The sequence below is a fragment of the Plasmodium yoelii genome (assembly GCF_900002385.2).
Source record: "Plasmodium yoelii strain 17X genome assembly, chromosome: 14".
Taxonomy (NCBI): Eukaryota; Apicomplexa; class Aconoidasida; order Haemosporida; family Plasmodiidae; genus Plasmodium; species Plasmodium yoelii.
Window position 1 is genome coordinate 634,848 of NC_036186.2, and position 24,294 is coordinate 659,141.

Genomic DNA, 24,294 nt, shown 5'->3' on the forward strand with positions numbered 1-24,294 from the left:
TATTACAAAAATTAATTTACTAAATAAATAAATATGTATGTATGCATGTATGTATATAATATATTGTGTATGCGTTTATATGAAATATTGCATATATCCCAAATAAATAAATTGGTATTGAAATAATTACATGTTAAATAAGAATAATTCCCTTGAATTATTATATTATAATAAAAAATATTTTGTAAAATATTTATTTAAAGTTTTATTCATTTAAAAAATGTGATATATTCAAATGTTAAGAAGAAAAAAAAATGTATAGAAAATAAAGTAATATAGAATATCCTAAATTATATACCAAACCAACAAAGTCACTACTTTCCATTTATTTACATAATAAATAAATATTTTATCATAATATTGTGTTTAAACATAAAAAATATGTTTTAAATAAAAATGTGTACCTTTTAAGGATTATATATTTTAATTATATTATTCACATGTTATAAAAATAGATAGACGATTTAAAATAGCTAAAAATGAATAAACAAAACTAATTTATGTCAGCTTAATATTAATTCAAATTGTATGATTTATTAGCAAATTTTATAAAATCAATAATACATATAATGCTTATAATAAAACAATATATATGTAACGATACAAAAAAACGATTTTTTACTCAAAAACAAAGTAAAATTAAAAATTTTAATTTATCACATTTGTGTGATATATTGTGCTAATAATTTATTCTTTTCCATCTTTTATGAATGTCAACTTATCACCTATTACACAAAGTCGGTAGCAATGTATATTTTGTAATAAAATATTTTTAAACGAAAAAAAACTTTATATACATAAATAAATTACACTTAAAAATGTTAAAGTTTGTTATGGCATACCATATTTATAAGCGTATTTAATAATTAGACAAAACATAATAAAAAGAGAAATAATAATAATTATGTTTTAAATGAATAACCAAATAACGAAAAAAAAAAAAATATGAATTAGCGTAAAAGAATATGAATATATATATGCTTTATAAAAGGATTAATAAAAAATGTGTAATTGCATTATTGCATATTTTTGATTTTTCTAAAATAATAAAAAAATGGGAATAAGGATTATAAACTTATATGAGCAAATTGTTTCTACAACATAAATTATAAATCGAAAGATGGTATTACATGGTTTTACTATTTTGTTTTTGATATCTCATATTTTTCTTTGCTTTTTTATATGATAATTTAAAAAAATATTTGCCCACGCCGTTTTACCGATATAACTATACTATATATAAACAGAAAAATGAATATAAGCAATACGACATGAGCAACATATTTTAATATTTTTGTTTTTTTTTGTTCTTCTAATAGTCGTTGATATTCCAAATCTTTTTCATTTTTCTCTTTTTCATTTTGTTCATAATATTTATCAATGGCCTCGTAAAATAATTTCCTTTCGTCTTTACTTATGTTCATTTTTTTTAGGGCAATAGTTTGAATTTGTAAGAAAGCTTGATCAACATATATGTAATTGTGCTTGTAAAATTTTGAAGCTAAACTTTCTAAATTGTATAATTTTAAAAAATTAGATACGTCCGTTTTTAACATTTCCTGTTCATAATTTTTTCTTTTTCGTAATTCTTTTTCTTTATATACATTTTCTTTTTCTTCATTTTTATGGGCAGCATTTTCTTCATGTTTTTTTAAAATATCATTATATGTTTCATTATTATTATTTTTTAATGTTTCATCAAAATTGTATTTTAAAAATAAATCACACAAATTTTTCAAGTTTTCTTTAGCTGCAATATGTAAAGGCGAATTATTTTCTTTATTTAGACAATTTTTTATATCTACTTTTTTTGTTTCTAGTATTAATTGAGCTACATTACATAAATGTTCTTTAGCACAAATATGTAAAACTGAATTCAAATTTTTGTCCTTTATATTAATATCTGCATTATTTTCAATTAGTAATCGAGCAGCCTCTTCATTGCTTCTTTTGATGGATGTTATTAATGGTGTATTATTTTGGCTATCTGTTGAATTTATATCAGCTTTATTTTTTAATAACAATTCAATGCCTTTTAAATAATTATGTTCGCAAGCTATATGCAAACTAGTTTTACCATCTCTGTTTTTTTCATTCACATTAATATTTTTTTCAATTAATAGCTTACTTATATTAATTATATCGTTCCCAATAACCATACATTTCATCAATGCATTTTCTTTGGTCTTTTTATCTTTTAAAAATATATTTACATTTCTATCATTTATTAAATAGTTACAACATTCAATGCTCCCCTTTTCAATGCCATATAATAGCAAAGTCAACCCTTCTTTGTTATATTCGTTTAAATTCACATCTTCTTCTTTTAAAAATTTTTCAAATTTAGCCAAATCATCTTTCACTATAATTTTCCATATCTTAGAACTCATTTTAAAGACAACTAAAAGGGCCAATGTAATTATTCGAGTTATCTCAAAATATCCCAAAATGAAAACAAAATGAGAACAGAATGAAAGCAGAATAATACATAATTATGCTATAACTTTCTTTTTTCCTCCCCTGTGTAATAAAAAATAAATTATCATAAAGCCATGCTCAATAATAATTTTTAAAAAAATAGAAAAAAAAAAATCATAAATAAAATACAAAATAAAACAAAGTAAAACAGAATAAAACAGAATAAAACAAAATAAAACGAAATAAAACAAAATGCAAGCACGGGAAACGTGTATTCATAAATTGTATGATGATATGAGCGTGTAAAAAAATATAATCAAATATAGTACCCAATAAAAATGACAAAAAAAATATGTTAAAAAAATAAACGGAAAATATTAGTAATACTCCCTATTTTCATTCATTATGCATATATATTTATTAACCATTTAAAATTTTTTTTAAGTTATAGCATATTAAATATCCATTCTCCGGTTTTGAAAAATTCATAGGAATTATTAAACTTGTATAATTTTTTTTCAAACATAATGTTATATGCACGTGTATATTTATTATCTTTTTGTATGTAGCATATTGCGACAAAATTTTATTTTATTTATATATATATTATTTTTTTAATATAGAAATATTAACTGCCTTATATACTATTCCATGTTATTTGTGAAAATTTGAATAAGCCATAGTTTTATGTAGGTATTTTTTTTATTATATTGCCAAATACCTGTTAGGTATTTATTTTATTCACAGTGTATATATATTGAACAAACATAGTTACATAGATATATTTATATATAGTGTTTTGATATTATCTCTCTCTATATATATACATAATTGTGCTTTTAATTAGCTTTGAATATATGGTGAAATTCTTCAAAATGTATAAAAAGGCAGATATTTAGTGCTGGTCACATGGAGAATTTTTTTCACACCCCAAAGTTTTTGAAAATGCTTATCACTCTTACTAACAATTTGCATTAAAAATTTAATGTACTATTTATTTTTTATACAATTTTTTTTGCACATTTTTTGCGATTGCTTTCATATAACTTTTTATATATTCCCACTCTTTGCTTTCCCTCAACTTGTGATCTAAAACTTATTTTGGAGATGATTTCATCAAGGGCGCCATTTCTTAAGGTGAAACGAAATATAACATTTTTTCAGCAAATAAAAAATCCTCGAAACATTGAGATTGAAAAAAAAAATGCACAGGAAAATGCAAAAATATTCAAGCGAAATATCGCAAGCAGTAATGTGAGTAACGTCACAAATAAAACAGATTTGAATACATCAGATAACATTAAAAATAACGTGAAAGATGTAAATTCAAATGGTAACAATGGTAATGAACATTTATTGAATATGAGAATAAAAAGAGATGGAAAAGAAGAAGAAAATAGCAAATTTTACTTGAATAAACAAAATGGCAAAAGAAATTATACAATAAATAGTTTTATCAATATAAAAAATAATAAAATGTTAGCAAATGTGAATGAAAGTGAAAATACACTCCTTGGGGGGAGTAGTAAAATATTGTTAAATAATGGAATAAAGGGGAAATTAAATTCAAATAATAATAATAATAATAATGGAAATATGAATAATACAAATATATATATTAATAAACTTCATGATTATTTAGACATTTCTCATAAATCAGAAGGTGATAAAATCAGAATAAATAAAATTTTGAGCAAACTACGAAATGATAATATAACTATTAGTGTCATATTAGATGTTTTAAAAAATTTGTGTAATATATTTTTAAAAAAAAGTTCACAGAACAATTTAGACAATTTGATAATTATCAACAATTTAAATAATAATAGTATTACTAGTAAGAATGTATCAAAAAAATTAAAAAACTATTTTGAAGAGTATTTTATAAATATAAGCAAATATATAATAAAATACATTTCTTTTATTAATGAACATGACATATTTAATTTGTATAAATATTTATATTATCTAAATTATCCACTAAGTCAGGATACTATGGAATTACTACAAGAACAATTTTATTTGCATATAGACAAATTAGATTCTTTAAAAGTTGCTCAAATATTTTATATAATAAACACTTTTTATAAAAATTCTTATTTGAAAGAACCTGATTCTTTTTTTGTATATGTTATTGATGAAAAATTTAAAAATAGTTATAATAATAATGGTCATAAATTTTATGCAACTTCGACAATTTCTAAAGAAAATGATAAATACCTATATAAAAATATTTTATTTGATTCCAATTTAAATAATAACTATAAAGGACCAAACATAGAAGCAGTATCAAATTCACAAAATTATAAATATAATGAAGAACATTATAACAAATATCCTGATATGATTATAAATAATTCAAATTCATTAAATCAGTTAAACCCCATAACATTTAATAAACAAAATAGTACCACCATCAATGTTTTACAATCTGATTTATTAAATACATTACCAAATTATAAAAAATATAGTTATAATAGTAATGAAACTATTACAGAAAATAATGAACTTCTTTTAGTTTTTAAATATATCCAAAATTTTCATCATAAAATGAATTTTTTTTATGATCGAAATATTATGAACAATTTAGAAAAAAGCTTGAATAACTTTTCGATCGAAACATTATTACTTATATTAAATATATATATAAATAATAATGACGAATTATTTAATAGAAAAATTTTAAATGTCTTATATTATAATATAGATAATATGAATGAACAAAATCTAATTTTATTAACTGATTATTTCAAAAATACGAAAATACTTATGAACAGTAAATATTATACTAGTAATGATATAAATGAAATATCAATAATTAACAAAATTATAGATAAAATAAAAAAAGATAATGATCTTATTATTCCAAATAATCTTGCTTGTATTTATTTAAATCTTTATGATGTGGTAAATAAAATCCCATTTTCTAATAGCTCAAATAATAATATGAAAAATAATAAACAAGAATATGAACATTTTAATAGTCCCCAAAATCAAAATACGAATGAAAATATGTCACATGTTAATAATTCATTGAATCATGGTATCACACCTTCTGATAAAACTGTTTACAATTTGGAAAATGAATATAATTTTCAAAATAACGAAATGTCTTACAAAACAAATGAAAATATAAATGAAGAAGATACACAATATAGGGAAAGAAATAATTTAGAAAATTATGAAAAAATGGAAAATATAAAAAATAACATGATAAATGATAAATATATAGATAGATCTGCATTACTTTATGAAATAATCAAATTTTGTGATGGTCACATTAATAATATTTCTTGTTTTTCATCTATTCTTGATTTATATTTAATATATATTAAAAATGAGGTTATAAAAAGTAAAACCATACAAATTTTTGAAAAAAAAATAAAAACAAATAAAAATAAATTAACACAACAAAATATATCAAACATAATAATGTCTCTAAGTATACATCCTTATCATTATACTCAAATGTTTACATATTTAGAAAGTTTATTAAATGAAAAATTAAACAGTATAAATAATAATGAAGAGAATCAAGAAAATAATTTAACCTCAATTAATGAAGATGATAATCAAAATAATATTAGTAATATTTCTAACACTTCAAATGAAACAGAAGATAGTTTTTCAGATATAGACCCAAATTGTTTAATTGATATATCATTAGCTTTTGGAATTAGTGGAAGACATAATTTTAATTTATGGAAATTTGTTGATGTTCATAAAATAATATTAACATGCAATAAAAAATTATTATTATATTTATCATATAGCTTTTTATTAACAAATTATTTTTGTCCAACATCATGGTTTTTTATAATTAAAAGAATTGTAGAAGATGTTAAAGGATTTAATAAAAAACAATATGAATTATTATATGAAATATTAAAATGTAGTATATTATTTAATTATATCGATTTAAATAATTTTACAAATATGCCTAAAAAATTTGCTATAAATTTCAATAGTCCGAAAACATTATTAAATAACAAAAATGATACAAATAATTTTTTAAAAAATTTCCATTATCTATTAAATACATCTTATTATCACTACAAATTAAAGTTAATAAATAATCAATATAATTCAAATGTGCCTTATGAAGAAGTTTTTAATTATCTAAAATTAAATTATGAAAAAAATATTGAATTTAAGCAATTATATATTATCCCGTTTTTATTAAAAGATTATAATGTTATTATTGATCCATTACCATCAACACCTATTCATAAATCGAGTGGATATATTATGGGAGAAATACAACTAAAACATAAAGTTTTTAGACATGAAAATTATGTGGTTTTGTCATTTTATGATGGAATGTGGGATGAATTTATAAAGCAATCAACAAATAGCAACATTCATGACAAAAATGTATATGATGTTAAAGCTTTAGCTGAGCGTTTTAAAACATATACCGAATCACACATTAAAATTAAAATAAATAAAAATAATATATCGACACCTTCTACACTTGTATATAATCATACCAAAAATAAAACTAATACTCAGGCAAATTATTTAAAGTATAAAAAACAAAACGTGCCTCAGGAAAACACCAAAAAATATTTAGTAAATAAAACAAACAGAGTTACCAATAATCAGGATAAAAAAAAGTATTTAAAAATCAGAACTAAGGCTATTAAAAAAAATTGAACACTATATATATTTGCTTTCTCTCGTTTAATGTTCCATAATACACATTTATATCATCAGCGCATCTGTATCAATATTGTATACTATTTTTTTGTTTTTTTTTTTTTTTACTTTTAGTGAAATTTATTTTTTGGTATAAAACATATACTATAAAAAAATAATGTAAATAAGTTGATAACATATTTATAAGGAACATTTATTTTTTTATTGATGGAAAATTAATAAGAAATATTTTTCTTCCGTTCTATAAGTTCAATGCTCATCCTTAAAAATGAATATTTTTGCGTATTAAATTTTACAAAAAAAAAATATATTAAATTTATTTTTTACTAATTAAAATATTCTTATTTAAATTTATTGGTAAATAAAAAATAAATAGATTCAATTAATTTTTTTAATAGCAAGTAAGATGCAAAAAAATATGGAATCATATCTTCATACTAAATTTGAATATTTATGTTTTTTTATAAGTATACAATGCGTGATAGTTTTGTTAACTTGATTTGGGGTTACCTGATTATATAATAATTTTATACTACTACTACTTCAGTCGACCATCTTTATTTAACTTTTTTATTTTATTTATATTTTTTTAATTCACTTTTTATACCATGTTTGCTTTAATTGGGTTAAATAATTTTGTATTTTATCATAATAAAACATAATTTAAAATTCGCAATTCTATATGAAATTTTTTTATTATTTCAGTTTTAAAATTTTGTTTTATAGCATATATACATATAATATATATTCTTTAATTTTACACTTTTCCCAAAATATGTTTTCACATCAATATGACAGTTTATAATACATTTGATTATGCAAGGGTTTATTCATCTATTTTTTTTTAAATATAATAATATTTAATATATACTACATTTATAAGCATACATAAGCATACATACGCATACATATGCATACATATGCAGATTGTATTATTGTGAATTAACGAACAAATATAATTTCTCTCTATATAACCAGTGAATAAAATGAGTGACAATAGTCATGAGATTCCAAACAATTTAGTAGACATTTTAATATCTCTAAATCTTGAAGATCCGAAATATCCAAAAAATTTACAAGTGGTAACAAATTATTTAAATGAAGATTTAATTAAAAATACAAATAAATTAGTAAATTATATTATAGATAATATAAATGTGGGGCAAATAAATAATAACATAAGTAATTATTTAGCAGATATAATCATATATATACAAAAAGCAAATGCAATTGAAAATAGTGAAGAATTAAAAAAAAATGCAGAAGCAATAAACACGTCTTTAATATGGGAAGAAACATGTTCTATCTATCCTGAATATAGAATTAAAATAAATGATGAAAAATTAAAAAAGTATCTTGTAAATGATTATAGATATGATATAATTAATAATTGTACAAAACATATAAATTATTTAAAATTATTATATGTAGTTAGTAATAATATATTACCACAAAATGGGTATATGTTATTTATTAACATAATTCATAATATAGATATAAATTATCAATATAAATTATTATCTTTAGAATATTTTGCACATGTAGCAAATAAAATTACATTAGAACGAGCAAAATATATAGCTCAAATTCTTCCAATAGTTTTAGACAAATTTTATAATATAGATGGTGAACCATATTATAATGATAATATAAATAATATAGATACATTAATATCTATGTGTAAATTTATTAATATATTATGTGATAAATCTATTAAATCTCAAGAAGATGATAAACAAGATGTAGCTTTACATTCTATTGTTGCATTTATTATGAGAATAATATGTTATCATAATTTTTATTTACCTTTAAATAAAAATGTTGAACAAATTTTTCCTTATATAAAATATGATTCTATAGATTATAACGAATGTATAAATGTGTACAAAACTATACCATTAGTATCTTATCGAAATAAATCTGATCATATTATTAGGGAATGTTTATCATCATTAATATGGAGACTTAGTATAATTAACCCCAATTTATATCGAATTTTAGAAAGAGTTAATATTTTAATACCTAATACAAAATCATGTGTTTTAGAAAATACAACTTTAGAAATATCATTATTGTCTTATTTAATTTTAGTAGAAAGAATAAATACAGATGCTTTTCCTCTCGTATTTTCACAATTATATTTATTTAATTTAATGATTAGAAATACATATAATATAATTTTATGTTTAAATAAAGCCAAAAAATATGCACAAAAAAATTTATATATTAAGGCTTGTCATTTTATATCTATTTCTACTATATTCTCAAGAAATATTAAAATATATAATAATGAATATTATAGCAATATATATAATTTTAAATGGAGACCCTTTGATTTTCTTAAAAAAATGTATGAAATATTTCATACATATAATGATCAACATAATTATACAAAAGTTATATATAATTGTGTTAGCAATATTATGAGAAACTTTTCTTGGAATATATTTTTTTCATTATATAATAAATTAATAATAGAATCTACATCAGATCGAATTAAAAGTACTATTGCTTCCTATCTTAAAGATCAATTATATAAACAAATGTTGCTCACTATAACTGATGAAGAATTATCTGAATCTATACCAGATAAAAGAGAAGAATTATTTACATCAAATAATAAAACTAGTGAATTAGAATATAAAACAAACAAAATAAACAAATTAGGGACTCAAATAAAAAATATAATTTTTACACTAATAAGTGAAGATTCAGTATTATTATATGCTGATTCAATTACTGTTGCATTAAATATTGTAAAAATGGTATTATTAAATAAATCATTCAGACCCTTTTGTAAACATATACTAAATTTTGATGAAAATTCAACATGCTTTTTACAAAACAAAATAAAATATTTTTATGATCAAATAAAAATAGAAAAATCTGTATTTTTAAAAGAACAAAATGATGCATTAATAAAGGACAATCAAAATCCGAAAAGAGATAGTCCAAATGATATTAATTTAAATAAATTAGATGTTATTGTTATGTTATTAAATGATATTGAAACATCTATCGAATCTATTAAAAATAACTCATAGAATTTGTTTCATAAAGCTATATATATTATTAATTAATTTTCTCATTTTTTGACATTTAATACATCTCATGGATACATAACTATTTCATTAATTGATTTTCACATTACCCACTTTTAGTGATTATTTTTTTATGGTGATTTTTCATATCTGTCATACTTTTATTTATTCAATACAGCCATATATATTTATGCATATATATGCATATTTATGCATATTTATACAGATATAATAATTGGAACAACATTTTTATGATAATATGAAAATATATTCTCAATAAATTTAATTTTCTTAAATAAAAAAAATTATATATTTTATTAATGCAGTTTAATCATTTTAATTGTGGATATAATTTATCATTTTTCTATTTTATATATTCATAATACTTATCTTCAAAAGCCTTTTTCGATTTTTAGAATGTCTATCTAGTTATTTCACCATTTGGTATAAAAATAAATAATCATTTTTTACCATATCAATATTAAAAGAATATTGTAAATTAATAAAAAGTCAGTTAGAACCTAGCATTAGTTATGTGCCCATTATTGGGTCATTCATAATTTTCATTTATTATAATAATTTTTTTTTTTTCAAATTTTTTGGGGATGAAAATAGATGTATGATGCTTCTTTTTTTATTTCATATGCACTGATATTATTTAAAATATGCTATCATATTATCAGGTTTTATTTTATCCTACACATTATGTTGTAACTCTTTTTAAAGGAAATATTTAACTTTCTCAACAATTAAAGGATAACATTGAGATTGGAAAAAAGTAACAAAACATAAAAAGTTGTTCGTTTTTTATTTTTTTTTTCGTCTTTTACATATATATAACATCGATGTATATACATACGTCCTTGTAAATATATATATATACATTGGCACACTTTATAATTTTATAAAATAATAACAGTTTCTATTTAAAAACCTCTCTTAAACATTATTAATAACATAATGACAATATATTAATAAAACAATATAAATTGGCTATTTTTTTAATTAGCCCTAAATTAATATTAAAAACTTGGCATGCACAATATATCTCATGTGTATTAATTTTTTTAATTATTTTCTCATTTTCTCATTTTTTTTTCTGTATAATATACATACATAATATTTATATTTTATCTTTTATTTTTTCGTTGTTTTTTTTATTTAAAATGTATATTGGGGGTTTATATTTTTTCACAAGCTCTGCATTTTTTAATACACAATTTAATAGCTTCCCCATTAAGCAACTAAAAAATTTGAAGATTTTTAAGGTGAAATATATTTAACTTTTGCAAAGAGACTAAATGGAAAATAATTATATTCATGTTATGAATAAACTGATAAAAAGAGAAAGAAAAAGTTAAATTAAAAAAATAAATGATATGATGAATGTTCTCTAATATGAGTGATGACATACCAATAGAAAGTAGTTATTTAAAAAACATTTTTAAAAGCACAGACAAAAAAATAAAATTATTTAAATTATATTTAGAGAAAAAGTTAAATATTAATTCGTATTCGCTTGGGGAATTTTCTCTTAAACATGATGAAAAATTTAGACGAATATTTTTTTCCAATATACTAAAAGAGCATATAATAACAAAAAGGAAAAAAGATAGATTATATATTGTCAATGAAATAGTTATAAATAAAGACTTTTTTCAAAACAATTTTTATTTTCAATATTTTTTACAAAATGTTTTATTATTTGAAGATTTACGATTAAAAAAAATAGAAAATAATTTAAACAAAGATGTTTTTTTTAAAGAAAAAAAATCATCTTTAATTAACTGGAAGCAATGTTTTAGTCATATAAAAAAAAAGTTAAATGAAAAAGGAGTGGACAAAAAAAGTAAAATTTATAAAAATTCAGTATTATTGTTTAATTCAACTAAATTTTCATATGAAGATCAAAATTGTTGTGATTATTTTTATAGTCTAAAAGTATGGGATATTTTTTTTAATTATGTTTCTTTTGATTTTTTAAACTATTTATTGTCTAACACTCTTATATTTATATCCGATTTTTTTTTTATTAATTCGAATGAATTATTTCCAATTCAAACTTCTTTTTTTATTACTTTAAGTCACATTGAGTTAAAATGGAAAGACAGTAAAAAATTAGAGAACAAATTTATTTTAAAAAAAAAAAAATTATTTTATAACACAAAACAGCTCAAAATAATTTATAAAAACAATCTTACACAAAATGTAAATCTCCAAAAAAAAAATTCAAATCAAACAGATCTTACTAAGGAACCTGAAATAACTGGAACTACAAATTTAGTGTCTCAAAAAAATAACAGTAATATATATGACCCAAATGAGAGAGATAATAATATGACAATTTTGAATAATTCTAAAAATAAAAGAGATAATGAAAAAAGAGATAATGAAAAAAGAGATAATGAAATAGATCATATGAGAAAATCTAAGAAAATAAAAACTTTTCATAATACTATTGAAATGAAAGAAAACAAACCATTAATATGTTCAGAAAAATATATGGAAAAATTAAAACATTTGAAAAAAATATATAAATATTTGCTTAAAAAAAAAAGTAATAAAACTTATTTTAAAATTCATGATAGTCATTCATATATAAGATATTTGTATTTAATTCAATGCAGTGGAGGAATTTTGAAAAATGAATGTCTAAAAGAAATGAAAGAAATCATAAAAAAGAAAAAAGAAATACTTCGAAATGAGAAAAAAAACAAAACTATACAAAATTTGCAAAATGTACAAAATGTGCAAAATGTGCAAAATGTGCAAAATCATATAATAGAAATGGAAAACAACGGATTACACAAAATTGATACAAGTCAAAAAATAAAACTAAAAAAAAAACAACTGCCAAATATTTATTTCTTTCATAATAATGATAAAAATGAAAATAGACATTTTAATAATGTTACTGATAGTTTGAATATGACTAATTATGAAATGAGGACTGAAAAAGAGACTAAAATGTTAAACGATAAAAAAAAATGGAATAAAATAATAATTAATAGAAACAACATTTTACAACATAATACTACAAATAAATATAAAAACTTTTTATTTAATAAAAATATGATTTTTGATAAATTAGAAAATGTGCCCTTATTTATTTATCATTTATTAAACTATATTTGTACATCAAATCAAAAATATTTTTTTCATAATAATTTTATAGATGAATATAAGCAAAAAATACTAAAACAAATTAAATGTAATACAAAAAAAAACGACATTTCTCATTTTGTGTATAAAAAGGAAGATACAAAAACGTGTAATATAGTCAAAGAAGGAAATAATAATAAGGGAAAAAATATTTATTTTCGGATTAAAAAAACGAAAATACTTAAATATATCTACTATCATTTTTCTGAATTTTTAAATAATGTAAGGAATACAAAATTTGAAAAAATTTATAATAAATTTTTTCCTAAAAAAATAATGAAAAATAAGATAGCAAAAATATTTAAAACAATCAAATCGATTATAATAAAAAAATTTCACATTATTAATGTAAGAAAAAATAGAAAATTTATTAGACAACAAATGTATGATTATTTTTTTAAAAATTATGATTTTCTAAGCTTTTCCTTTAAAACTTATAAAGTTATTGATTTTATTGTTCATGTTACAAAAATGTGTGTACCTATTAAATTGTTAGGTAGTAGATATAATTTCAAAATTTTTTTAAATAATGTCAAAAAATTTATATTATTGAATTATAAAGAAAGTTTTTCTATGGATCAAATAATGAAACATGTAAAGGTTAAAAACATTTTTAAAAAACAGAAAAATACAGAGAACAATAAAAAAAACATACCAGATGAATCAAATATGATTACACCAATGAACAACATTTTAATAGAACCATTTAAAAAAGATATTTCAAAATGCTCTAGTTATAATTTAAATGATCATAAAAAAATAAGTGATGATAAACAAAATCGATTTATGAAATATTCATCAAAAAATATATCTTTGTTTCAAGAATTAAAAAGAAAATATTTTGATAAAAAAAAAAAAATAATTTTAGCTATTCAAAAAAGACATTTTTTAAGTAGACTTATATATTTTATTTTTAATTATTTCATTATGCCATTAATGAGAAATTTTTTTTTTTTGACAAAATCAGAACATACTATTTATAGAACTATTATCTTCGATAGAAAACTATGGAACTACTTTACAAAAGTTTCAAATTTTTGTTTATATCATCAAAACTTTCGAAATAAAAAAATTAAAAAAATAAAAGAATCCAAACCAAAGAAAGTTCATCATATGTTGAAAAAGCAGGACATAGAACAACATCTCAATCAATTGAAGCTTTTAAAAAAAAAAAAAAAAAAATTATTATCCAAAAGAAACAATAGCATTAATGTTGTTAAATCTATAGAGAATAAAGAAACCGGAAAAGATAAAAATACTAAAAATACACTTTTTAAAGATAAAATAATAAAAAAGGGAAATATCATAATGTGTAAAGAAATTGGAAAGGTAAAAAAAGAAAAAAAGAAAAGATTGTCTGAATGTAAAAAAATAGATAATTTATACAAAATAAAAGTTCTTAATAAAAAAAATGTTAGACCTTATTTAAAAAAGTTTTACTACAAAATTCGAAAAAAATATTTTTCCTTAAAAAAATACTATATTAAAAATAATAAAAATATTACTCCTACTATGTTGAGAAATTATAAAGAGTATATCAATTATATGAATGATAAAAAATTCCTTTTTATATATATGGGAAAACGTTTTTTCAAAAAAAAAAAAGTTAATTATATTAAGCTTTTCTATAAACTAGTAACCAAAATTGAGAAGAAAATTAATAAAATGCAATGCAAAAATTCGGTAAAAAGGAAACGAAAAATAAGTGAAATTGAACAGATGGAAATAAAATCGAAAAAAAAGTCACCATCGTGTATTGTTCCCAACCCTGATCTAGTGCATAATCAAAGGAAACGAGGGGGGAGGCAACTGAATACAAAAATAATGGGGAAAAGAAAACGGTCTGACAATGGTAATGGGGAAAAGAATGTGAACAAAGTATATATGCACAAAATAAAAAATATGATCGAAAAGCGTAATTTTTTACTAAAGCTTAATTGTATTAATAACTTTTTTTCAAAAAAATTAAGAATTAATTGGATACCTAAAAAAAAAGGACTAAGACCTTTGATAAATCTATCAACATTGAACATTCCTGAAAGTGTAAAAGCCAGAGTCACGGAAATATTAAAAAATAAAAAAAGCAGTGAATTTTATTATCATAATATATTAGAAAATTTAGAAAGAAAAAAGGAAAAGAACAATCCTCTTCGAAAAAAAAAATATAATCGAAAAAATTATAATCCAGTCTCTTTAAATAATATTTGTAAATTTTCTCTTAAATGCTTAGGAAATGCTAGAAGCAATAATAGTTGTTTATTTAAAAATACTTTGACAAAAACAAATGAAATTGAATTAAAATTAAAAAACTGGTTAGAAGATATAAAAAATTGTTTTTATCGTAAAAAAATTTATAGAAAATATATAAAAAATAAATTACGGAATAACAAAATAATTTATGCATATATATGTGTTGGTGATTTTTCAAATTGCTATGAACACATAAATCATAATTATTTATTTAAATTTTTAAAACATTTTTTTGATCAAGTATCAAATTTTGAATTTGTATATTTATTTAAAAGATCATTTCGTTTATATAATAAAACTATCAATAATTCACTCCTGTCTTATTATCCAGTAAATGTCAAACATTTTGGTATGCATTATATTAGAAATCTTAGAGAAGTTATAATAAAATCAAATAAAAATACAATACATAATTTTTTATTAAAGCAATTATTTAAAAATGCTTCAAACACAGATTTGTACATTTTCTCAGATTCTTATAAAAGTGTTCAAGTTGAAAAAAGAGATATTTTTATGACAATAATAACGATTATTAGATATTACTACCTTAATATATATTTTACCATAAAAGAATTAAAATTAAATAAAAATAATATTTTTTATTTTCAAATATTTCAAAAAAATACCAAAATAAAAAATAATGTTTATTTTAAATTAAAAAACAAAAAAATATTTCAAACAATTCACCAATTTCACCAAAACAAATTTTCATCTCTTGAACCAATTGAAAAAGATATCTCAAATAATATGTTAGAAAAAGATATCTCAAATAATGTGTTAGAAAAAAATATCTCAAATAATGTGTTAGAAAAAGATATCGCAAATAATGTGTTAGAAAAAAATATCTCAAATAATGTGTTAGAAAAAGATGATCAGAATAACAAAATTGAAAAATCACCACATAGGGAATTAAATAATTCGATAAACGATTCTATTATTAAACCTATTTCAGAATTAAATAAAGAACCCAAAGCAAATGATATAAATAGTTCTTTCCCATTTAGAAGTAATAGTACTTGTATTTCTACAAGTGTCGAAAATGGAAGCCAATTTTTTGGGAGTATACTAAATAGCAATCTAAATAATAAGAAAAATGACGTGGCTAAAAATGGCATGGCTAAAAATGGCATGGCTAAAAATGACGTGGCTAAAAATGGCATGGTGACAAATTGTGACAATGTTAATAATACTCCAGATATTGGAGACCATAATATTAAAAAAGAAAATAATTTAGTTATTTTACAAAATGATAGAGAAAGAACATTACCTATTCCTCAACCTAACGAATCATTTAATTTAGGTGATAAAACAGAAACAAATAAAATATACTCCGAAAAAAAAATTTTAACATTTTTAGACAAAAACATTATTAGTAATATATGCGGATTACCACAAGGGTTCAGTTTGTCTAATATTTTATGCTCTCTTTATTATGCATATTTAGATAAAAATAAAGAATTTCAAAATATTTTATATATAGAAAGAAAAGAAAGCAACAAAACAAATAATTCGATAAATAAAAAAATATATTGTAATCCTTTAAATACCAATTCATTATTGATCAGATTTATAGACGATTTTTTATTTAGTACACTTAATAAAAAAAATATTAGAATATTTAAAAATTTATTATTAAAAAGAAAAATTTGGGGAGAAAATATTAATTCTTCGAAAACTAAAATATTTAAAATACCTCTTATTTATAAAAATAATTTATTTATTTACAATATCTGGGATAAACAAAATAAAGAAAAAAAAAAAAAAAAAAAAAAATTGAAAAAATTGTCTCGAAATATCTTTCTTAGAAATAATAACAAATTATCATCAAGCAAGTTGAAAAGCTCTTTATTAGATACATCTAAATCTAATAGTAATATTATAAAAAATCAAAAAAATGAACAAATATGTAATTATACCGATTTACAAAAATTGAAAATAGACAGGGTCAAACCCCAACAAGTTTGTAATAAACCTATAAAAATAAATCCAGATAAAAAAAAAGTAGGAAATGAAAATATCAAAACAATTGTGAACGGACAAAAAAATGAGAAGAATAAAAACAAATTAAAATTGAGAAAAAATAAATATTCAAAATTAAAAATATGTCAAATTAAAAAAGTAATAAAAACACTATGCATAAAAAAGGTGAAATTAAAAGAGAAATTCCCTGAAAAAGGTCATAAAATTCAAAAACATATTAAAAGATTAAAAAAATTAAAAAAACAGAAAATAAAAAAAATGGAAAAAGGAATAGGAGAATCAAGTTATATAAATGCAACCCAATCTATCAGATCTATTGAATGGTTAAATAATTCATATATTTTCGATTTTATAAATAATTCAATACATAGTATATCTTATCCTTGGAAAAATAAAAATGATGCAACAATTAGGAATCATATACATTTAAATAATATAATAGGAGAAAAGTGTAATAAAATAAGTTTTATGAAATTTTTAGTTGAAAATAGAATAATGAGGAATGTTATATCAAAACAAAAAAAATATATATCATTATATAAAAATAAACAAAATGTATATTTTTGTTATAAAAATAATTTCATATTATTAAAAACATCTATATTAAAATTTATTTGTTCTATTAAAACATTGAAGCATATGTTTAATACATTTTATAATCCGATTTACAATACAAAATTTATTTTACATTTAATTTCATATATGAAAAAATGTTTAATAAAAAATAAAAATCTTAAATTTGTTAAATTGTTTTTAATTGAAACAGCTATTGAGTCATTACAATATGCTAAGGTGTTTCACCAAAATCATTTTATGTTTCGATGTCTAAAAGTTCTTAAAAAAATTAAAAAAAGATTAATAAATAAATATAAAAAAATTAAAAAAAATAAATTACTAATTCAATATAGAAATATGTTTAATGTTATTAGAAGGGAGTTATTTAATTCCTGGCCATGTATGTTTAAATTAAGGGAGGCTGCCGAAGGGCGAAAGAAAAGCAAACCCCAAAGGAGGAGAATAGAAAAATAAATAAAATAAATAATTAAAATGATAAAATGATGAAATAATTAAAATAGTTAACATAATTAAAATGATAAAGTGATGAAAATACCCTATGCTCAGTAGCTAGCTTCCCAATTCTTTACTAATACATGTCGAGAATTGTTAAGATAAGCAAACAGTACAAACAAAATAAACAAAAAAATATAGTTATTCGAGGAATATCGCCCATACAATAGTAAAAGTATATTTACACATATACTGTCCAGTCAATTATTATATGCAGTATTATTTACTACAAAATTTAAATGCCCCCTAAATACCGAGTTTGTTAATTATTTCATGCTCATTTTTTTTATTTTATATTTTAAATGTGTTAAAGTAATATAATTATGCACAACGTGTGTGTGTATACACATTTTATTTACACCCTACTATGCCCGATTGATTTATATCTCCATTTTTACATTTTTTTTTTATAAAACTTTTAAACATTATAATCTTGGTTTTGTCTCTAATGATATGTTTGAAACCCTTTTGAGAGCTTGGAGTTTTCCACCTTTTCCAACTCTAATATTTAATAACCCTTTTTTATTAATATTATAAAGTGTATGTGATATACCTTTGTAGTAATATGGTTTAGGATTATATTGATAAGAACTTGGTTCTCCAGAATGTTTATATAAAAGAAATGAATTTGGCTCAATAACTCTTGAAGCTCGCCATTTGAATGGTCTTATATTACTATAATAATTTTGATATTTTCTTCTAATAATTCCATGATATTTTTTAAAAGATATTTTATTATGTTTTCTACAAAAATAGATAACGTTTGATGGTATTTCTAACAATCTTCTATTAGCTATATTCCAATATTTTGGAGCAGGGATTACTTTTTTATGTGGTAAATAATTTCTTGATACATCTTCAAGTGTTTCACTAAATATTTTACAAGTATTCAAATCTTTATCAATAAAAGATATAGAATTTATATTATAAATTGGTAATATACTATTTATTTGTAATAATGATTCAATAGATTCTTCAATAAGTATACTACTCGAATTTTTTGGAGAATATCCATATATACCTGATGATATATCTGGTAATATAACTGATGATATACATAATTCATTTAATTTTTTTAATGAATTAGAAAAGGCATATCTTAATTTTTGAGCAGATATATAACAATTACCTTGCCAAAAATATGGCATAATTAAAAAAGCTAATAATTTAACTTTATCACTAACATTATTTGATTTTGTTAATATCAAATCACCTGTTTGTAATTTTTTTGAATTTTCAATTAATTCTTTAAAATATTTTTCATTATTAATATCTGATTGTCTATTAATATATTTTTCTTTATTTTCATTTAATATATCTATTCTTTTTTTTATTAAACTTTTTATTGATATAAAAATATCTTTTACTAATTCTCTACCTCCTTTTTGTAATATATATGCCCCAAACCCACTTAGTGGGATAAAATTAGAAACCATTGGTATTAGCATACAATCTGCTTCTTCTTCTAATATATCATTATGAATTATTTTTATCCTTCCAAATTGATCTAATATTATATTTCCCATTTCATGTTGATATTTATTTTTTCCTAAATCGACATCTAATAAATTTATTTCATCATCTACTTGTTCATTTTGTCTTTCAAAAAATAAATCGTTTATTTCACTTTTTTTATTTGGATAAATTTCTTTTATCATACTTCGATTTTTTCCTTCTAATATATCCAATGATCTCAAATAATCAACATGTGATTTTAAAGCCCTATCATGTATTGTTTTTAATTTTTTATTTAAATACGAGCTTCCGAAGTTTCGTTTATTAAGGATAAATATCTTTGCCGTATTTTTTACTATCGTCATTTTACCATCATTTTATCAAACTTTGCAATTCACTAATTAAGTTGTTCTCCCGAATGCATAAAATTATTATCATATGCATAAAATTATTATCATACGCATAAAATTATTCTTACATATGCATAAAATTATTTTCATATGCATATCAAATTATTCTCATATGGATATCAAATTATTCTCATATGCATATCCATTTATAATTGCGATTTGCTCTGCTTCTACCAACTAATACGTAACAAAAATCAAATTTTATTAAAAATTTTGGATCTATAGTAGAAAGTACACGCAAATATATTATGATCGTTATATATATATGTATATTTAGTAATATGTGAAATAATATGCATAAACATTGGATGGCGCTACATACAACATAGGGTATGTATATTATATAACACGTTAAATTAATAATAAGCAATAATACAATTATTATTAATTATATGTTTATTGTTTATAAAAAATGAGAAAATTGGCACATATTTTTTTTGTGTAAATAATTTGCAAATTGTTTTATGAGCTTTTTATTTTTATTCACTCACACCAATTCACAAGTTAAACTAAATAATATGAAAAAAGGTGTAGATATTTTTTCATGCATTTATTGTTCCTATGTTTGTTTTTATTTTTTTATATAAAGGTTCAAATTTATATGACTTTATCGAAGTTTTAATGAAAAGTTGAGTATGAGATATATAAAAAATATAGTAAAAAAAATATAATAATAAAACGGAAAAACAAAAGTTTGAAAAGTTTGAAAAATTTGTAAAAACCGAAAAAATATATATTTAACAGATTTTAATAAAAATTAGTTTTATTGTGCCATTTTATTGCGTCATTTTGTTGCGTCATTTTGTTGTGTCATTTTATCGTGTCATTTTATTGTCATTTTATTTTTTACTTCCCCTACATTTAAAAGTGTTATAGATTTTCCAAAGTTTCTTTCACTAAACAATTTAATGAGGTTTTAATGAAATTGTTTACGAATCTAAAGATTTTCTATAACCGTTCAATTCAAACACCTTTATAATATCCCTTATGGCATCACCTGAATCTAGCCCTTTTATTCCATACTTTGAAAATACAAGAGATAAATCATGGGATAAATCATTCATTCCACTTTCTATACTACTAAAATTATAATCAGGGTTAATATCGGGGTTTGATTCCAATAAATTTCGTAATAGTGTTTCATCTGTAAAAGGGAAAAATAAGATAAATTGTTTAACGAACACAATCGTTTATATATGTATATATAATAATAATGATGATAATAATAATGATGATAATAATAATGATGATAATAATAATGATGATGATAATAATAATAATGATGATAATATTTCGTTAAGCAAAATACCTTCCTTCTTAAAATAAATTGACTCATCGGCTGTTCTATTAGCGTCTAAAAATTTCACCCCTGCAAAATTTTTCTTACACATTAAATTTATATTAATACCAACATGGCTTTTTATTTTATTTATTGAAAATAACTTCCTAGTAATCACAAGTACCATTATACATGAATGTGTTGAGTATATATGTGTGTGTGTGTATTGTTTTTACTTTGTTTTTACTTTATTTTCACTTTGTTTTTACTTTTCAATATTTTGAAATGGGAGTATTAACCAAATTAAACTCAAAGTAGTAAGAGGAATTACACATTAATAAACATGAAATTATAAATATTATTGTGTTATTTATTTTTTTTTTAAATCAGTCAAGCCCATATATATTTTTTTTAATGTACATAAAATTTTATATATTGAAAATAAGTTTGTTACTATATTTTCTAAGCATTTAAATTTTTAGAGAAAAAATAATCAAGTGCTAGTAAAAATTGTACATGTGCATATGCATATCCTATAGTTCAGTAGCTTTTATTATTTACGCGCCAGTTTTTTTTATGCGATGGCTTTCATTCAGCAATTAAGCCATATATAAATATATACACATACAATATAAATATTATACAAATATATATACAATATATATTATGGAATATGCAAATGTGTTAATTGTGTTGTTGCAAATGAATATTGTTTTAAAGCGAAATAAGAACAATTATATTTATTGCTTTTCATTTTTTCATAATTTTATTTAATTTTTATTTGTTATATGCATTCCACAATTTTTGTTCTGTTTATTTCATTGGGATTATAAAAATAGCAAATTGCATAACATTTTTTGCATAAAAGCTTTTAAAAAAAATACAAGAAAAAAATGAAATTATGTTTTTCAAAAAATAAAATAGATAAATAATAACACAAAAACAAATCACTTTTAAAGAGATCATAATTTAATGTATTAACAAATGTACACAATGTATATAAAAAATTAACATGTCAGTGATATATATATATATATATATTAATATGTACACATAATTCAACATATTCATGTATAAGCTTATGAAGAAAATTATTATGTAAAGAAGGTATAAATATATTTCTTTAAATGGAAAAAAAATATAAAAAAATTAAACAATTTAAACAATTGTTTTTATTTCAAAAAACGATTTAATATAATATATATGAATTATTGTTAAGATAATTAATAAAATTATTTCTATTTCTGACCATATTACTAATTGTGAATTTATTTTATCATTAATTTGTTTATATAAATCTGCCTTTTCCATCATTCTCTCCTGTTGATCCAAAACTTCCAAAAACTAAAAAAAAAAATACATTATTTTTTTCACATGTATATATGTATGTATATGTATGTGTACGGATAGACAACACAGTTGATAATAAATTCGCAATAAAATAAGAAAGATATATATGGGCCCACTAATAATACACCCAAATTAATATACTTACTTGAGAATACAAATCAAATGCTTGGCCACTTATTTTGTCAACATCATCTTTTGTACCTATCTCTATATCATCTCCATCATGATTTTCCTTCACTCGAATAGTAAACATCATTGTAAGTTCTACATTTTTTTTGTTATCATAACAAAAGGAATATGCTCCGGATTTGTCGACCTGCATTTTGTATGAATATAAAAGAAAGAAACGGAATATAGAAAGTCAAAATAGTGTATATATATACATGTACATGTACATGTGTATGCATTGGGATGTCTGAATAAGTTGGCTTGTGTATCATGTGCGATATAAAGACAAAATAAAGATTTGGTCACATATGTTAAATTAAGGGAACAGACTTTTATTTTGTTTCATTACCTTAATATTAAAACTATCTTGTTTGTTTTCTGATTTAAAAACGATGTCTTTTTTTTTATCATTGATACTCATAATAGTTATTGAGCAGCTTCTGTATTTTTCCATTATTTCATAAGATCTAAAAAATTTAAGTTGAATTATATAAATGTAAAATAACGTTTTTAAATTTTGAATAAACATAAATTATATATATATTTATTCACTATGTGTATACATTTTTATTTATTTATATATCATATGCTAAGTTTCTAAAATAAATATATTTTATTTGTATATACCCAACAATAGCGTTATTTTTCGAAACTTTGAAATAAAAACAATCATTTTCTAAAGGGCGTATAGTAAAATGAGTACTAAATACTGTGTGAATAAAACAGCCCCAAATGCATAATAATGATAATATTAATTTTTTTGGAAAATTCATTTTTTAAATATAATTTTTTATGAGCTTATATATAAACTTTTTCTTTGTTATTTTAATCTAATATTAAAATTGTTTGTATTAAATATTATATTTTTACATGCCAGTCTAAACAAAGCATAGTCATTATATTACTTTTTTTTTTGAATATTATAAATATATGTTATCAAATCTATTAGTTTTTAATTAACAAAATATAGCTTCAATCAAAGCTATATAATATATACATAATTTAAAAAAGAAAAAAAAAAAAAAAATTGTAATCACAAAAAAAAAAGGATAAT

The 24,294-nt window shown here is 20.6% G+C and overlaps 7 protein-coding genes across 7 annotated transcripts; 3 read left to right on the forward strand and 4 right to left on the reverse strand.

Moving 5' to 3' along the window:
* Nucleotides 1-1,190: 1,190 nt before the first annotated feature.
* On the reverse strand, nt 1,191-2,390 carry PY17X_1414100 (ankyrin-repeat protein, putative; the record flags this gene model as incomplete). The annotated part of the gene is made up of 1 exon (XM_022957459.1): nt 1,191-2,390. One exon carries the CDS (start codon nt 2,388-2,390, stop codon nt 1,191-1,193), a length of 1,200 nt encoding a protein of 399 aa, XP_022812848.1.
* Nucleotides 2,391-3,525: 1,135 nt separating this feature from the next.
* Nucleotides 3,526-7,074, forward strand: PY17X_1414200 (conserved protein, unknown function; the record flags this gene model as incomplete). The annotated part of the gene is made up of 1 exon (XM_022957460.1): nt 3,526-7,074. The coding sequence occupies one exon, from the start codon at nt 3,526-3,528 to the stop codon at nt 7,072-7,074; it is 3,549 nt and encodes a 1,182-aa protein (XP_022812849.1).
* A 989-nt stretch (nt 7,075-8,063) lies between these two features.
* PY17X_1414300 (conserved Plasmodium protein, unknown function) lies at nt 8,064-10,121 on the forward strand (the record flags this gene model as incomplete). Its single annotated transcript, XM_719464.2, has 1 exon — nt 8,064-10,121. One exon carries the CDS (start codon nt 8,064-8,066, stop codon nt 10,119-10,121), a length of 2,058 nt encoding a protein of 685 aa, XP_724557.2.
* Nucleotides 10,122-11,504: 1,383 nt separating this feature from the next.
* On the forward strand, nt 11,505-18,539 carry PY17X_1414400 (uncharacterized protein; the record flags this gene model as incomplete). Its single annotated transcript, XM_719577.2, has 1 exon — nt 11,505-18,539. The coding sequence occupies one exon, from the start codon at nt 11,505-11,507 to the stop codon at nt 18,537-18,539; it is 7,035 nt and encodes a 2,344-aa protein (XP_724670.2).
* Nucleotides 18,540-19,003: 464 nt separating this feature from the next.
* PY17X_1414500 (MACRO domain-containing protein, putative) lies at nt 19,004-20,398 on the reverse strand (the record flags this gene model as incomplete). The annotated part of the gene is made up of 1 exon (XM_719576.1): nt 19,004-20,398. One exon carries the CDS (start codon nt 20,396-20,398, stop codon nt 19,004-19,006), a length of 1,395 nt encoding a protein of 464 aa, XP_724669.1.
* Nucleotides 20,399-21,372: 974 nt separating this feature from the next.
* On the reverse strand, nt 21,373-21,909 carry PY17X_1414600 (conserved protein, unknown function; the record flags this gene model as incomplete). The annotated part of the gene is made up of 2 exons (XM_022957461.1): nt 21,373-21,587; nt 21,753-21,909. 2 exons carry the CDS (start codon nt 21,907-21,909, stop codon nt 21,373-21,375), a joined length of 372 nt encoding a protein of 123 aa, XP_022812850.1.
* Nucleotides 21,910-22,880: 971 nt separating this feature from the next.
* PY17X_1414700 (transmembrane emp24 domain-containing protein, putative) lies at nt 22,881-24,013 on the reverse strand (the record flags this gene model as incomplete). The annotated part of the gene is made up of 4 exons (XM_022957462.1): nt 22,881-23,066; nt 23,218-23,388; nt 23,590-23,707; nt 23,868-24,013. The coding sequence occupies 4 exons, from the start codon at nt 24,011-24,013 to the stop codon at nt 22,881-22,883; spliced, it is 621 nt and encodes a 206-aa protein (XP_022812851.1).
* Nucleotides 24,014-24,294: the final 281 nt, after the last annotated feature.